The sequence below is a fragment of the Limulus polyphemus genome, unplaced genomic scaffold (genome assembly GCF_000517525.1).
Source record: "Limulus polyphemus unplaced genomic scaffold, Limulus_polyphemus-2.1.2 Scaffold514, whole genome shotgun sequence".
Classification (NCBI taxonomy): Eukaryota; Metazoa; Arthropoda; class Merostomata; order Xiphosura; family Limulidae; genus Limulus; species Limulus polyphemus.
Window position 1 is genome coordinate 129,125 of NW_013666124.1, and position 18,075 is coordinate 147,199.

Genomic DNA, 18,075 nt, shown 5'->3' on the forward strand with positions numbered 1-18,075 from the left:
GCCTGTATTGTAATAACAGATAGAGGAGAATAATTTGTCTTGTCAAAGGGTGTTCTAAAGTAATTGAACACGCCTATGTGGACTTTGACGAAAAGGAGACAAGTATTTAAAGTTCTGGATACAACTGTGGTAACCAACAGCTCTAGTGGTGATTTTAAAGTGAACTTCACCGTTTGTATTGTAACAACAGTGGTAGAAAAGGATAATTAGTCTTGTAAATTGGGTTATAAAGTACCTGAACAAGCCTTTGTGAGTTATTTAAAGCTCTAGATTCAACTGTGGTAACCAATAGTGTAACAATTTTTTGTACATACGTTTAACTTGTTTTAAATATATTATTTTAAAGCAAGTGGATTGTGTGCTGTCCCTTTATAGTTTAAATTTACCGTCAACAAATTACAGACATATACTGTAAAGAATCGCGGTCTTATACAAAACCTGACAGGGTTGTTGGTTAACTCTCAGCTGAGTTCAAACCTACTTGAAATACTTCGGAAAATGGTCCAAATTCTATTGAATGTTGGCAGAAAGATCTACTTCAGATTGTTCACGTGAATAACCATCATATCCAGAATCTCTCCTTCCCAACTTACTGTCTTTGATGTTATAGGCACCGCATTGGGGTACTCTCAGGAACCTGGCACTGTGATGAACAGTAGACTCCTGTTCTAGGACAGCTGAATCAATGTGCATGACCTCAGATTTTATGTGACCCAAGGTTAACTCAGCAATATCCTCTTTGCTTGAAGAGGCTTATCACTGCCCCATGGGCCATTTACTTTGTCATTAAGTGCCACCATCACATGGTTTGGTGATAAGATAGCTCTTGTTGGTAGATGCTTTCCACCAGTGGCACGTCAAGTCTCTCTTTCCAATGTTCTTCAGTGGCTTCAACCAAGGCTGAGGTTGGGTTACTCCAGATAGTGAAAGTCTAAGGGTCCAAAACAGATCATTCCATTCGGTTTCAGACTCGTCAGATGTCATATCACTGCAACAATCCTCAGTCATCCATGTTTCAGTTGCACTGAGTTAAATCCTCAGGGGAAGAGCATGAACAGCTATTCTGGGTGCACCAGACATTGGTGACTCTTCTTCTTGAATCATCGGCTGTGATGAGATTGAAGTAATGGACTTTCGAAGTCTACTGTCTAGGGAAGAACTTTTAGTCAACTTGACTTAAAACTGTTTTCATTCAGTGACGGATGGCACATTTTGGTTGTAAGTCCTTCTAGCTGTGGAAAATGTTACTTCCATCTCTATAAAGCTTTCGAAACTAAGAGCACAAGAGTACAATTAAAGGGTATTACACTCTTTAACACGGCAAACTTTTAAGATATCCTGTAGTCACGGCAACAAACATATTCTTATCACTATGTGGTATACACAGGTCAAACTGAATTGACGTAAGAGTGACGGGTTAGGTCCACAGAGTAACAGGAGATTTGGTCAAGTTATTTATTATGGAATAATACTGAATCTCTGAATAACTGAGTCTGAGAAAGGCAGAGACTGGATACAAGAAAATGCAGAAAATGAACAATCTTTATTAACTCACATACTAAGTATTCTTGCTTGCCATTTTAAAGTACGGGATGGTCATTTTTATTGGATCCTTCTCTAGACTACTTACTCTTCAAGGTTGTGTATTAAACTACCTAAATCCAATGATCTGTACTTTGCTATAAATGTATTTACCCAGCGTGACGTTTTCATTCAAACATAGGTGAGGCCATAACCTCGATACACCACCTGTTCTACATTCTTGCACAGCGTACATCTCCTAATGAATGACAAAAGAATAAAGGCAGTTAGTACGCGGTAAGGTTATAGCTTTTTCGACAACATGTTATGCGAAGATTCCACGTATACAGAATAAAGGATAAATAAATAATATTATAATTTAAGAAGATAGAAACACATGGTATATTTATTAACTACAACAGCAAAGTTCAAACTTTTGCTGAGGATATCCTCTTATGCACATGTTAAAGTTAAACCTTGATAACTTAGCCATATTTTCATTGTTTGTATCCTATTTTTTTAGTATTGGCTGAGAGAAGCTGAAATTTAGAGAAATACTCTGTTTTTTTCGTCAAATGTCCCCCGGTGGTTCAGCGCTAAGTTTACGGACTTACAAACCAAAAATCCGGGGCTCGATTCCCCGCAGTGGACAGAGTGCAGCTTTGCACTAATAAAACAAAACTCTCCTCAAATATATTCATAATAGCTGCATAGTTTCGTCAAAAAAATCTTGCAGTTTATTTCGACTAGCTCTTAGTTTCTATATAAATAAATCCATTTTTGCAAAGAATAACTTTTAGAGTTATGTATGAATGTTATATTTTCTTCTATTGTATGTTTATTATAATATCACAGTTCAAGTAGACATGGAGCAAATATTGGACCAACTCCTCGTTCTACTGTGATTACCCGTGAGCCCTGGTACAGAGGCAAGATGGAGGATTTAGTTGTGGAGGTGTGTGGTGAAAATGGTGCTTACTATAAGGTAAATATTTTAATGTTCATCAGTAAGTGGTAAAGAAGTCTTAGGTTTATATATTATATATTTGTTCATTAAAAGAAGGAAATACTTAATTGTATATTAATCTTATTTACACACGTTAACGATGAACAAAAGACTTAACACGTTATTGAAAGAAACTACTGTGACTTCGGATAATGTGCTTGGATTCACCTCTACTCAAGAGTTCTGTTTAGGCTTAACGAAAGTAATGCGATTGCTAGTTTTACCGGTAATGGTGCAATAGCACTCTGCTTATATTATAGGCTTAAACTAAAGCCTAATTACTGTCATGTATTGTGTATCTTGCATTTACAAGTTACACTACGGGTCGGTTATGTTGACACTAGTCAGCGTAAATGACCGATATAAATGTAAATCCAAAACCAAACACGTTGGGTGTGATTATTACTGACAGTAACACTAGTAGTAGTAGTAACACTATGCTATTGTTAATAATTTTTAACGTTACGTTTTTTTTTTTTGTCAAATAATGAGGTAGTTTATTTAGACAAAGATAGTTTATGATATAGATGCCAGGTCCTACCTTTTGTTAGGCCTAACCATAACAACAACAACAAAAGAAAAAAAATTGAAATTTGTGTATGATGTTTGTTGAATTTGACAGAAGTACCAATTTTAACGATGAATTATAAATCGTAGTTGTATTATGAATATTTTAAGTTATTTTCATTACTACTTGTATATTGTATTAATCATTAGGTAGATTGTCAAAACTAGTAGAAGGATATGTTAAAATGTTTATAGAATGGTGTAACTTATTATTGGTGTAGCAAAAAGGAAAATTAAATATACTATTTAACCTTTAAAAGTTAAAAGATCCAAACTGTTTCACATGTTAGTACTATAATTAAACTTTGCTATTCTACTATTCTTTTTAGTTCTTTAGGTTTGTCATTATCAAATTCAAAGCTCAAGATGACCCATGGAGTTTTATTATTATTAAAAAATAAGTTAGTGTAGTACTGGTGTAGTGGCAGTTTCTATTGTTTACTGTGATAAAGTCTATAATATGGATGGTGTATAATTTTTAATCCATTTCTTCTTTTTGTATAAAAATTATACCATTTTGTTAAGTAAAAATACCCTTTTTAAAAAACAAACCCATCAGATTCTTCAATGGTAAATTATGAATCAACTTGCAAATTTATATTGTGGGTGTAATTTTTTATTAGATTTGTTCATGCATTTTAATGAAGAAGTAGTAGTTTTTGTAAATACTTTTATAACACATAAGTGTTCCGTACTTTTATTTTCCTACTGATTTCAGCAGTGTCATTGAGCATATGCAACCATAAGCACACTACTTTGAAAGGGGAATGATAGATAAACAAAACAACTCTCAATGACTTTCAGACAAATTCTGAAAATCTCTTGGGTCAATTTAAACAAGCTATATACAATGGAATACTGAAACTAATAAGTTACGTAACTAATAAAATCTGTAAGTATCAACAGAAGGTATATTTTTAACAAAATTTTTAAAAATTGTTTTCACTAACAGTTGAAAGATAAGATGCACTAACCTTTGACTGATGACAAAACTGAAGTTATTACGATTATCAAGATTTACTTTTCTAGGATATATTATACATATAAGTGATGTGAAGTTAAAGAAAAATTCTACTTTCTCTTTTAGGGGATGTTGATGTTCATAGTCACTATTTTTTAACTAGGGCTACAGACTTGCTGAATGAGTGTATAAATAGAAAGTAGAAGTGGATTATGTTTAAGAAAATGTTGATAGACATACAGTTCACGAAGTACAAAAAAGTATTGAAGTGTTTTCTGAAACTCAAATTTTTACCAATAAATATTTTTTCTGATTGTGTAGTTTGTTTGAAAGAATTCCGTAGTCATAGATAAGGGCTAAATAAATAAAAAATTTAATCAGAGTTGCTGTGTATAGTTCTAATTTCAGAACTTTGCACAATAATGTAAATGCATTCAGTATTAACTTCTTATGAGAGCAAGCTACATAAGATCAAAAAGTAAAAATCTATCCAGTAATGAGTGTAGATAATTAAATTAATTTTTATTATATTCTTAGTTATAAATATTAAAATGCATTGTTTAATCAGTTGGGGGTACCCTTACTGTTAACAATATTTTTGACTGTAAATCCAATAAATCTAGTAAGATTTGCCAAGCTTAGAAGATTTTGTTAGTCCTAAATCTGTATACTAAGCCAGCAATGCAAAACATTTGCTATGATAAAACTAGATATATGAAGCATTCTAACCAACACTGTTGATGAAAGTAACATTAAACAAAGAATAGAGTATACCTCACATACGGAACATGCAAACACAAACTTGTCACCTTCAAGTACCTAAAAAGCATTACTGTTCTTGTAGTGTCTGAGATTTATGATAAGGTACTAGAATCTTTGATGCTGGTAATGTGATTTGTAGTGTATTTTTAGACTTAGCGAAAGAGTTTGATACTTTATAACGTAACATATTTTTAGGTAAATTGTAGCATTAGAAGAGATATAGCTTTGAACATCTTAAAAAGTTATCTGAGTAACAGAAAACTATACATCAATTAAACATTTTCAATCTGATTATTTAAGTTTTGGAGTTCCATAAGGATCTACTTTAGGACTACTGTTATTTCTTATCCATATAATTGACTTTGTAAATGATAGTTCATTTTAACGTTACTCTTTGGTGATGATACTAACTTGTTTATAACCAGTAATAACTTATTGGATTTACAATTAATAGTTAATAGGAAAAATAATTAAAATAGATAAACGGATGTTAGCGGTATATGATAAACTTTCAATTTTTATTAAATAAATAGAAATTTTGTTAAATAATAATAAATACAAGTCACTTTGAGATAAAAAGTTAAAATCAAATATATAGGAGTCATTATTGATAATAAATTAAATTGGAAGCAACATATAAAGATGATTAGTACTAAGCTATAAAAAATTAGCATGTTAAAATTGAGCTATTATGTTAAATCTGAAATATTGTAAATGATTTATTATGCACTTATATATCATTATAGTAATTATGAAATGGGGTTGGCTAATATTACATACATACAATATTATTCATAGTTAAATTATAAAATAAATGAACTTTGGATCAAGGATAGACCATGTAACACCATGCTATTTGACTTCAACTATTCTGAAAATCAGTGATATTTTTAAATAAAATTTATGTATGAATTTACCAATAAAATATTATTTGTAATTCTTCAAATTTTATCAAAGTAAGTGATGTTCATAATCCTGTTGCTAGACTAGCTGCTTCCTGACTAACTTCTCTGTGTTCAAATTTCGGTTAAATTTAGAGGAGTCAAATTATGGTCTGAAATATCTATTATTTAAAAGAGCTTAATTTTTTACTATTTAGTATGGCTCTCGGGATTGAGCTTTTAATGTTTATTCAGTCATTTGTAAGAATTCAGTTGAAGTTAGTCATCATAAGGGTAGATGACTAATTGGTATTTTTTTGCCATCCTGCATTTAAAATAATTGTTAATCATTACGTGCATTTTATAACTTGTTTATAAATGCAAATAAATATATTGGTGTTATTTTGAAATAGTGGTGCAAATGAAATTGTGATTGAAGTAATTTCATATTGTTGTGTCTGATCAATTGTACCTCAGAATTTTATTTGATGCTGTTTTAGGCACTGTATTGTTTAGTACATAATAGCAGGTTTTTGTAGACAGACTTTAATATACATATAGTTTGTCTGGCATGGCATTGATATTGGTGTAGCTTATGGTTGTATACAGTAATTATGATACAACTGTAAACTGTTTTAAATTGATTTATGAATATTTAATCTACACTGTATTAATTTCATCACTATTTTTCTCATTAGCTATAATGATGAATAGAAAGTATTTTGCTTTTTCCAATATGAATGGTGATTATTTAATCTTAACCATATAACACTTGATTTGAAAGATTTTAATAGACATATTAACTGCAAATAAGACAAGGATAACTTTCCTATGATAAGAAATTGTAAAGGAAACTTTATGTGGAGATACAAATGTGGCTAAATGGTAAATAATTATTTCTGTTATTTTTAATAATGAGAGAGATGAACAAACTGTCAATCTGGCCAACTTCTTTAAAGTCGAGGAGTATTTTTTTTTTCAAGTTACAATTATGTTAAGAAAAGTTGTTTTAGAAAAGCTTGGGGAAACTCATTGAGTATACAAGTAAAGCTTTTTTCAGATGAAGGTCATAAACCCTTAACTATGTTAATTTCCCCACTAACTATTAGTAAGTAGTTCATGACTTCGTGAAACATTAACTTATATTTTTTAAACAGCTCTTGACACTGGAAAAATTTTATGTAATGACCCGTGAGACAGTGTTTTTTTTCATGTAACAAAACGGCATCTTTACTAAAAGGAAAACTAAGAATTTTTCAATGTAAAATAATTTCCTTACACATGATAATAGTACAACAGCAAAAACATGAATAAATATATTACTAATTTCATAATAATGTAGAGAAATGTTCCAGTGCATAATATAGTAATAACTTGAATAGATCTAGATTAAATCCACCCAGAGCATTATAGATTATTCCATTACTACTTAAATTGAGTTCACACAATACCCAATAAAAACTTCTCAAAATACTATTACATATACTTCAGTGTGTTGCCTATCTCTGACGTATAAAGTATATGTGTCTTTCCAGCCTTTAAACATAATTCACAGACTTAACAGTTGAGACAAATGGATAGTTATAAGTATGTTTTCTGTAAAGAAAATTTAATTTAGGCATATAGGAAGAAAGATGTAAGTTGTAATTTTGAAAGGATCATACAAAAATTTTTTTAGACTACATATATGCAATACTGCTATTTGACTAGTGTAGGGTTGCTTCAGCACAGTGATCCATGTTAACCTTTGTTTGTCAACTATATTTCTTCTTTTTTCTTTTAAACTTAATTTTAACATTGGACACTTATCAGGGTATACCTACTGCAGTAAATCTAGCCTTACTAAACATAACTTGATCACCCCCTAAAATTGATTAAGATGCTGACTGTATTAACTGTTCATTATTATAATCGTTATTTAAAAATTGTTCATGTGATTGTGTATATATATATATATATGTTATTGATCTATAAATGTATTATTTGAGAGAATTCCGTATATTTACTGTAGCCATACATGTTGTAAAAACAAATGTTAGATTTTAATAATGCACTTAATCTTTTTAGTACTTTGTGTGTGAAAATCAACCTAAATTTTGTAACAACAGTATACTGTACATTTAAATACTAATTGAACCACTAGTCACTGCAGACTAGTTTTATGTGAGTCAGTATGGATGAATTTACTGGTAAGGCTTTTTCACATAGATTATACTAAAAATTATCCTGCAAGGATTCAGTATACATTTAAACATTTTGTATTTTATCTGCCTGTTTGAAATTGAATCTTATGCAAACAGAGCTTTGTCATAAATCATGTACCCCAAATGTATGTACTGTTCATAGATTTTGGTAAATCTTTTTCAATCATTTGCAGTATTTAAAAAACAACTGTAACTAGATTCATCCTCTGAATGTAGTTCATTAATACATTATCAGAAAATTTGTGTACTTTCCCTTATGGTATAGGAATGTAATTTTGTTACATGTAAATATATTTTTGTATTATGAACATTTTAACTTTTTTTTAAATTTACTTGTAATTATAGTAGTATATTAACATTCTTAAACTTAACCGATGTGACAAAACAACTGTACATTTTTGTATAACAATATAATAACCTTTTGATATAACATAAAGTTTTTATTGGACTTTTCTTTTTAATTGGTAGTGCTAATAGTGAATTAACAGTTATTGTTTTCATACTTAATTTGTTTAAAAAATAACTTCGTATGCACTAAATATGAGTTATTAAATCAATACCTTAGATTAAAATTTGCTCTGTATTTTAATAATCCAGCTAATTTCACCAATTTTATTTGAAGGTACTTTTTAGTGTTAATGTCTTGAAATAAATGGCTTTAGTATTTGGATATTAGTTGGATTTATGCTTAATAGTGACATATACACAGAGAACCATGCAAATTCTTTTGATCGTGTAAATGTAGTGCTTATTAATTGATATGTTTTTCATTTATTCCATTTTTTTTCCTTTGCTTTTGACATTTATTACTGTATATGGAATATGAAAGATATTTGTGTTTTGATAGGATAATTTGCATTTCAGGCTTATGTGACGGACATTCATGATGATGAACTTACAGTAGCATTTGAAAATGAGTAAGTACAACTTGCCCATAAATTTATACCTAACTGTGTCTGTATTTTTAGTGGCTACCCAGTACAATAATTATCCCGAAAGTAAAAAATTACTATCTTATTTTATGCAGAATAAGGACGCATTAATATTTGGACACTTTCTTCTGTAAACTTGCTAATTAATTATGATGCAGCTGTGTTTAATCATGGAACATCCAAAGCATTCATTCAAAGTCAGTCATAAATGGCTTTCTTTACTTTAAAACAATGATTGCTCTTTGTAAAAGGTAAATCCTATCTGTTGAGTAGGATTTGTAATTGCTTTACATAAGATGCGAGTTGAAGGTTTGACAATTAGAGTTGACTTAATTTCTCTGATTAATTTATTTATGCAGTATGATTTTATTCTGCATTATTAGCATAATACAATACACAGTAAACTTTTAAAATTTTGTGGAAGGTGTGGGTAGTTACAAGAAAACAATGACTTCAGCGTTTCACAAATCACTGAAGTGGCTAAGACAAAGTGTGACTTAACTGTTAGTATGCCTGACTTCATATCAAAAGAACAAAGGTTCAAGCTGTAATATACTGCTGAACTTCCTTCCCCACTTTAAACTTAGGGATTATTATAATTGTGACAGATGATTGGTTAAGGATAGCAGTATGGGTAACAGATGCTGCTGACTCATTGCCCTCACCCTGGTTAGTAGTACTTTAATTTAGAGATGGGCATTTAGTAAACTTTAATAATTCATTAATCATTGGGCTCACTATTAAGCAATAATTAACTAATTGATTATTTTCACAATATGTAGTTAAGCTGTAATCTTCTAAACTACCAATAATCAGAAACACTAATTTCAATGAATGTAATTGATGCTCATAGGTGATCAGTTAATCAAGATATTGCCCAGCTCTGACTAAATTAGGAATTTCTATGTCTGAACCTCAGACATCATTATCTTTGCCATTTAACCTATTTGTTGTGTAAAGTGCCACTTAGTTTCAAAATACAAAATTCTGAGATGGCTGCCATAAAATATTAATAAAAGTTGTGCCCTACTTTATACAACATATGATCATTCTTTGTTTAATTTCTATTGAAAGAAAATGTTAAGTATTTTTTCCTATGCAAAATTGTAGAATGAACACCTATTTTCAGAAACTGGTGGAAGTAGCCACTTAATTTTATATTTAGCAGTATTCATATGGGTCAAGAAAATCCTGGATATTCATGGAATTTGAGATTTTAACTTGAAAACAAATGGGTGTGTCTAATCTGTTGTAAAGAGTGTCTTATTGCATTATTGCATACTGGATGAAGTATGAGACTTGAAATAGTAGCTTCGGTAAATAAAATATTCTATTTTACATGTGATATTTTTATGAATTCATGGCTAGGAAAATATGAAAAGATTTATGTGATATTTTTTTTTAATTAAAATGATTACCTTTATTGTAGATTTCAATTACTGATTCTTATGTCATCCTTCATTCTTGTAAAGCCTTACTATAAAGTTTTTATTACATAAAACTGTAAAGTTTTGTCATTTGTTAAATTGGGAGAAAGACAACTTGTAAAAAAAAATAACAACTAGAACAATTTCACTGATAAACACCAGCATTAACTTGTAAAATTATCCTAGATACAAATCAGGAAAATGATAATGTATTAAAACTGTGTCATAAACTTGTTGCCAAAGTTACAAGGATAACAATCTCACCTGAGCAATTATGGTTTTACTGCAACCTCTTGAACATATTAAGAAAAAGCTTGAAACTTAAATATGATATCAGTATGTGTACCTTACAGATTCAGAAAAGATTTACAAACATGGCCACCAAGAAAATCAAACAGTGGCAAGATAAAAATTGCCTTAAACCAAGAGAAATCCAGATGTTTTAAAAACTATCATTTTTACTTTATTAGTGAGCAGTACAGCATTATAATACTTGTAATTGTACAGAGTACTATTGTACAAACAATAAATGAAATCTGTTTGATGTTTTTAAAAATTAAAACAGAGCATATTAAATAGCCTTCCTTTTCAAAAAGGAAAAATTAATTTTGTGCTGCACAAATTTTCAATCAGTCATTAGCAGTTGGTATTTACACTTTGTATCTTTTTGGGTACTTTGCCAACAGTTACAGCCAGTACTGCTTTGTTTTGTTATTATAAGAGGGGAATAACCTTTGTAACATGCTCAAAAATACTCTCTTCAAAACACAAAGAATGGCTGCAGGAAATATTTTAGAAGTGCTTGGAAAAATGCTTCCAACATCCACAATAAAAAATCTCAAAATGCTGCTTCTTATTTCAGAAGGAAGCAAACTAAAAACATGTTTAATATGTGAATATGTTATTCTAAGAAATATTGACACTGCATAGCTAATTGAACAAACATATTTTTTTCTTTTAAACCTTTTGACTCAAAAATAATATTTTCAAATTTCGTACATGTAGCTGATTCAGTTTTTTATTATATATTTTTATCAGAGTTTAATTTTGTATTAAGAAAATTTTCACACATTGTTTGAAAGTTACTGCTAGTTACAGGATGTAAGGAAGATGTTTGTAAAAGCTATGTTAACACTGAACAAACCAAAATTTTGTTTTGCCAAGGTGAAATGTGAATTTCTGATGTCTTGTTAAGTCTTATTCATACAAGATCAGTCGATGTGACTGACCTTATAACCACAAAGTATCAATCAGCATTTTCATACTATAACTTTTATAATGTTTAGTGTATCTTCACTAAATCTACAAGTTTTTTGTACATAAAAAATTAGCTTTTTTAATTAAGTATTTTTATTGAAGATTTGTCCATGAATATATAGGTTCAGTGTTGAATGCTCTGAGTGCAAAGTGATTTTCATGTTAAGATTAAAAATACTTTTCTTCATCTCAAAATTTTCATATTTTATTTGCATAACCTCTAAATCCTCCTAAATAAATATGAAACATTTGTTTTTCAGCAAAAACTTTATATTTTATCTGTTATTTTCTCTACCTTAAGTCTATATGGACTTGTTCGATTTAACCAACCTTGTATCCACTATAAAAAGTACAAAATAAATCTAAGTTATCCTTTTTTATACTTTCTAGAATGACTGCACTAACAGATAACTACAATTGTGTATCTTAAATAGCTTAAGGCTCATAACAGTCTACATCTGTTTATATTTAATTTTATTGTTTTATTAGGTTGTGAACTCTGTCTAACTAATAATCCCACCATACAAGTTGTAAATCACTTAGCAAACATAGCTTACATTATCATATTGAATGACATAACACAAGCTGCTCATGAGCATAGGTCATGAAGAAATTTTATGATTATTTTTTATTATTTTACTTAATCTAACCTTACCTAACTTAATGAGTTTCTAATTTTTACATCTCAGTTACTTTTATAACAATAAATAAAGAATATACATTAAAAACAAGAAATGTTATATTTTTCTTTTGACTTAATTTTTTTGCTGTCAGTTGGCAATATGAAATTTAAGCCCACTCTTCTTATAATAATAATACTAGTACACTAAATAATTTTTATTTACTTAAATAATGCACCTAAGAATGCAGAATATTAACACACACAAAGCAAACAATGTCCTATAACTGTTATAATTTAAGTGGCTTTCTACAATAGCATAAGAATCTTAGAATAATTTTCTAAACTTCTCCAGCTGAACACTGTGTAAGAAACTTTCAAACTGAAGATAAAATAGATAATACTGATTATAAATGATATAAAACATCAGAGAAAATTATTGAAAGTTTGTGAAAGAGAGGATGTGACAGCAGGGATAGAAATAATGAAATAATATTACATTAACTCAAGGGAAAGCTATCAGGAAGATTACATTTCCTCATGAATTGTTTTTACTTAATCCATGCAACATGTTCACTTTCACTGGTCATAACTAAAGGAATATGGATGAAACATGCTTTCCCAATCTGGAAAGCCAACTAAAAAGATGAAATTACTCAAGCAAAGTTATTCCTCAGGGGAATGTAATATTTCGATCCCTGTGGCAAGTGGGTCTGACTTTCTAGTTTAAGTCTTCATAAGCAAAAAGATTGAAGACTATAAAATTAGTCTTTACCTTAGTAATATCTATATTATAATGAGTAATTTATATTAAACCCCTTACTTCAGAGAGGGGTGGTAAAATAAACTGGAGAATGGACAAGGGGAGCTTGAGAATTTATTTAATTATTTCCTTTTAAAATTAAGATATTAAAACTTATTTCAAAATTTTAACTGTTAACTATGATTTATGCCAAGTTTATTCATATACATTGGTAATAAAGTAGTTTAATTAAATTTGTAATGTTACTATATAAAAGGTTGTGACATGTGCACTTTAACCTACCCATAACGAGAGAGTTAAATATAAGCTGCATTTTCAATCAAGATTTGAAAGCAAGTGAGTGTAAACCAATAAAATTTGTGCAAGTTCCTTGCATGTAAAAAATAACCATTAATGTAATATTGCATTTCTCTTGTTCACAGGATTGTATTTTACTATGCTAGACAATTTTTAGTGTGGTACATATTAAATTTTTTTTAAAGAAAAAAGGCCATGCAAGCTATTTTGTTATACTAGAATATTACACAAAATTTGTAGACATTTGAAATTCACAAGCTCCAAAAGTGGGAAATCTCAGGTAACATCAAAAGGGTGGTTTGGCATATTAGAATAATATAACCAAAGTTAGAATAATAATACGTTCCTTTTTTTATCTTAAGCAATGTTTAAAAAAATTCCTTATTATGAAAGTAACAATCCTTCTTGCCTCAGACTCAATCATTTAAGTTATCAACAATATGCTTGGTGAAATCAAATTTTTAAAGCAATAATGTTTTCTATATTTAATTTTAGTATCATCTGTATAGCAGGTGTAAATGCAATAATATGAGCACATACTCTTAAGTAATTATGAATTTAGATTATTTAAAAAAGGAATTCAGAAACTTGTAGTCACCTCTAAGCACAGCAGAGAGATATTACCTTTCACTACTGCTGTGACGATTTTTGTGCATGCTACAAGCCTTGAACATAGCTCCCATTCCTACATATATTAACATGTACTGCATTACCCTGTGATGTCATCATCAGTAGAAAGGCAACAAATTCTCCATTTTCAGTAACCCCCCCCCCCCCCTCCTCCATGAACACTAACACTGGAACAAAGGATCATTATTTCCTTAGTGTTGGTTGTTTCATTATTTTTTCTCCAGAATTAACATACTTTTTGTGCTAATTATTTTAAGCTTTCATTACCAATTCATAGTCTAGTCTTTTTCTGAATTATGAGAAAAAACTTCCAAATTTTAAATATTTCATTTAGAACTATGAATGAAATGATTTTAAATTTGATTTTTCCTTTTAATCAAATTTGTAGATTTGGGACATGTTTTGGTGTCTGTGCTAAGGTTTTTCTGCCAGTGCTATTTCTCATTGTTTTAATCCAGCTTATGGGTTCTATTATATACTTTTCAATGTCCTTATGCAAATAATTTAGGCCTATGCATCATAGACATATCAAGCCACCATTTATAATAAAAAAAAGTTAGTTTCATGTATCATCTGAATTATGAATTCATGTTTCTAATGTTTCTGACACTCAACAGGAGTCATCCTAAATTGTAATGGTAACTGGAGGCACTCTGATGGTCAGTATCGTCATTGTGTACTAAGTAGTTGGTTTTCTTCTGATTTTGTGTTCTCCTTGGGATGCAGGTTTTGGATATTTTCTCCCTACACCTGATTGTTTTAGTAAGTATGTCATGGATTTCTTCAATGTGGTATAACATGACTTATTGCCCTAGCCACATTATACACTCATACTCAACCATCCACCTGAGGCATAATGGTCAGGTGAGCAATCTTACTTTCAGCACACTTCTGAAATACTTTTAGCACCATGCAGAAGATTCTTTTGACAATATCTTTTGCTTTATCACTTTTATTGGGTGAACAGTACTCTCTGATGAGAAGGATGAGGTTTCCTACCTACTGATACTCCACTAAGTCTCCCCCCTTAGTGGGTGACATAACTCCATGGGTATTCATTTTCAGAAAGAAGCTCATCTTTGTATTTTCTTTCCCTCGAACATCTTATCAGTGTGGGATTATAGCTCTCTGTTGGGCTGAGAAGTGAGTATATGTTTTTGAAGTTAACATTTGTCTTAACTGAAAATGTATTTCAAGTAGATCGTCACTTCTCCCAACTTCCAGTGTATTTCTATTGCCTCCTCAAAAAATGAACCTTTGTTCCAATGTTATTGCCCATGGAGATTACTTCTCAAGGATCATGTATAGCTCGACTATCGGTGCTTATTGCTGTCTAAAGAGGATTGTGCATCTATAAGCATAGTTTAGTAATAGTATCGATATTCAAGACATTTATAAGAAATATTGTAATGACCAAACTTATAACTGAGTACTTTCAGTAATGTTGTGGTGCTTGTATATCAATCATTCTCACTGTTAATAATCTACACCAGTGGTTCTCAACGTGAGACATATGGCTCCCAAGGAGCTACGCCATGTTTCTAAGGGGCCACACGTGAATGACGGAAAATTAGGGGGCCACATTAAATTCTGAGTGGGACACTGAAACTTCACTGCCTGAATAAAATATTTAAAATTGAAACAAAGGTTTCCTTCTTCCCATATCCCCCATAGTTGAAAAGTCATGTTACTAGATGCGACTAGTACTCAAGTAACAATCAAAATTACGGATTGGGTGGTGGATCCATTTGGAGTGAATGCGGTTGATGTTGACATCACATTACAAGAATGTCTCATCGAACTGCAGAGTGATACAACAGCCCAAACGTGACAAACATTATTTCTGGATAAGTAGTGAAATAGCTAATAAGTTTCCACAGATGTGGGAGAAGGCAAAGTTGTATTTTATCGCTTTCCCAAATTTTATCTGGTTTTTGTCAGGTGACTTGTTTGCTATCAAATATACGTAACTGCCTTGATATTGTGAAGAGAGGTGATCTTCGCTTATCACTGATCACACTGCAACCGGACATTCAAAAACTTTCAAGTGTTCATCAGGCCCAAGGAGCACACTGAATAAAATGTCAATATTTAACAGAATATTTTTTACTTGTATAAGTAAACAGTATGTTATAAACAAAATATTTAAAAACAGTACAATATTGTAAAAATAATATTATAAATATATTATAAATCAATAGTGTGGAAATAAAGTAACTTTTTACAGGTTTAACTTGTTCTTTGACAGATAAGTTCCAAATAGTTCAGGCACAAATAATAACTTGATTTCACATTAAACAATTTCATTAAACAGGCTGAGGTGAAAAATATTTTGCAATGATAATATCTTAATTTAAAAGGAAATATAAAGAAAAAATGCTAAATATCATTTTTTTGTTTGTCACATAGCACCTCCTATTTTCTTATTTCTCCGTTTATATTTTATAAAGCTTACCATACAATGTGTACAGTGGCTACTAATGAATTAGAAACTCTAATTTGAGATATAGACAAGCTAGTATATATAATGAGAACCTCCCACCTTTTTGATTTGCTGTGATGTCAATATATTTAGCCAATCTAGTAGAGTGGCTCCTCCCAGTATTCTGTTCTTTTGAAACCTCTTGTCTAGTCCCAACTACTTTTTTTGACTAAGTGTTTACTACCAAGAGAAAGAGCAGTTTTTGTGTATGTAAATCTGACAGTCATTTTTAAATAGCTTGAAGGAGAAAGTCATTATTTTGCTGTACCTATTGAAGTGTGATGACTAAGTTGTTGATTTGAAGAGATACGAGATTTTTTTAAAGTCATATACTGCTTGTTTAGAAATCCAGATAAATTATAGGGATTTTGTGTGCACTAATATATTAAGCTAGATAATTATTTTGTTTTCTAAAATGTATATTTGAAACCTACGAAAATTAATATCTCTTCACTCTCCACTCGGAAGAATAAATGAGGCTTAGCATGTATGATGCACGACCACAAAATCTTATAACACTAAGTACTCAAAATTTTTGTTTTTTGAAGTATTTTTTATTTATTCTTCTGTGTTTTAAATAAAATAATATAACTAGAACTTAAGCATTTGTGAGTAAATAGTATTTATTAGTTGATGAATAAGTTTGGTGAAAGAGAAATAGGATTTTTTAACCATATGCACAAGTAATATCTATATTGGTAACATATAATTGCATAATTGTATTCTTTAGTGTTAAGCTGTGAATGTACTCTTTATTATATATTGTGTATGTATGTATGATATTTGTAATAATAGACCTCTTACTTTTCTAAACTTGTGTCCCAGTGGATGTTGTGACAGGTAGTGGCTCGTTTCCAAACTATAACTCTTGGTTTAGTATACCGCTAAATTACAAACATCCCAGAAAGATAACCAATACTCAAACACTTGCAATGTTTATTGGATTTGAAGTGCAATCTTATTACTCTGGGGAATTCTTATTGCAAGCACTGTATGATACACAAGTTGATAAATTCCACATTGTGTTCTCAAAGATCCACCCCACCCCTCCGACCTTCTATTTTGTGACAACCACAAATGTTCATTTTCAATCCTAACTTGTCGTACTTTCATCCTTATGTTGGCTGTTTTAAAATCCTATCAGTGCAAGTGAAAGTTCTGTTCTAGTAGCTTACTGTTTAGCCCATTCTTACCATCGTTCCACTTAATGATTTTATCAGTTTAGGTGGCATATTTTCCACTGTAGGTGTTCTTGACTTTGTCATCTTCCACTACTATTTTGATGTATTTTTTATGCTTCTGCTGTTTATGACTGTTGTGTTGTCCTGGTGGCTAAATTGTTTTTTTTTAACCTTTTCCTTTTCTGACCCAGGCATTGCCTTTGTTTCTCAGATTTTTTTTTCTACCATCTGGTCCGAGCACATTATTGCACTCATTCAGAGTTCAGTTTTTTTGTTTTTTATCTTGTCTTAATTGAAAGTTTCTGTCAAGATGATTTGCTTTTTCATGCTGTGCAATCCTCAACATTTATAGATATATCACTTTGTAATATCAAGCTTCTCATTAGTAAGGACTGTCAGAATGTTTCCAGTAGATTGCATTAGATGCATCACCCATCAATGTTTTTGATTACAGCTTCTTATTTTCCTTTAACCCTACCTCAATGGGTCTTCATATGGTCAGGGGTCAAAGGGCATGTCATCACATTTGTAGACTTGCATACAAATTTGTTTAGAACTACTATTTTATGAATGTATGTCAATAAG

The 18,075-nt window shown here is 30.5% G+C and overlaps 1 protein-coding gene across 3 annotated transcripts in view; it reads left to right on the forward strand.

Moving 5' to 3' along the window:
• Positions 1–2,430: 2,430 nt before the first annotated feature.
• Positions 2,431–18,075, forward strand: part of LOC106458787 (fragile X mental retardation syndrome-related protein 1-like) — a 77,096-nt gene continuing 61,451 nt past the window's right edge. For all 3 annotated transcript variants that reach the window (XM_022385119.1, XM_013918336.2, XM_022385120.1), the window contains exons 1-2: positions 2,431–2,506; positions 8,767–8,819. In XM_022385119.1, the coding sequence (XP_022240827.1) occupies positions 2,456–2,506; positions 8,767–8,819 (104 nt within the window). In that variant the 5' untranslated portion in view covers positions 2,431–2,455. The remainder of the gene's footprint in view (positions 2,507–8,766; positions 8,820–18,075) is intronic.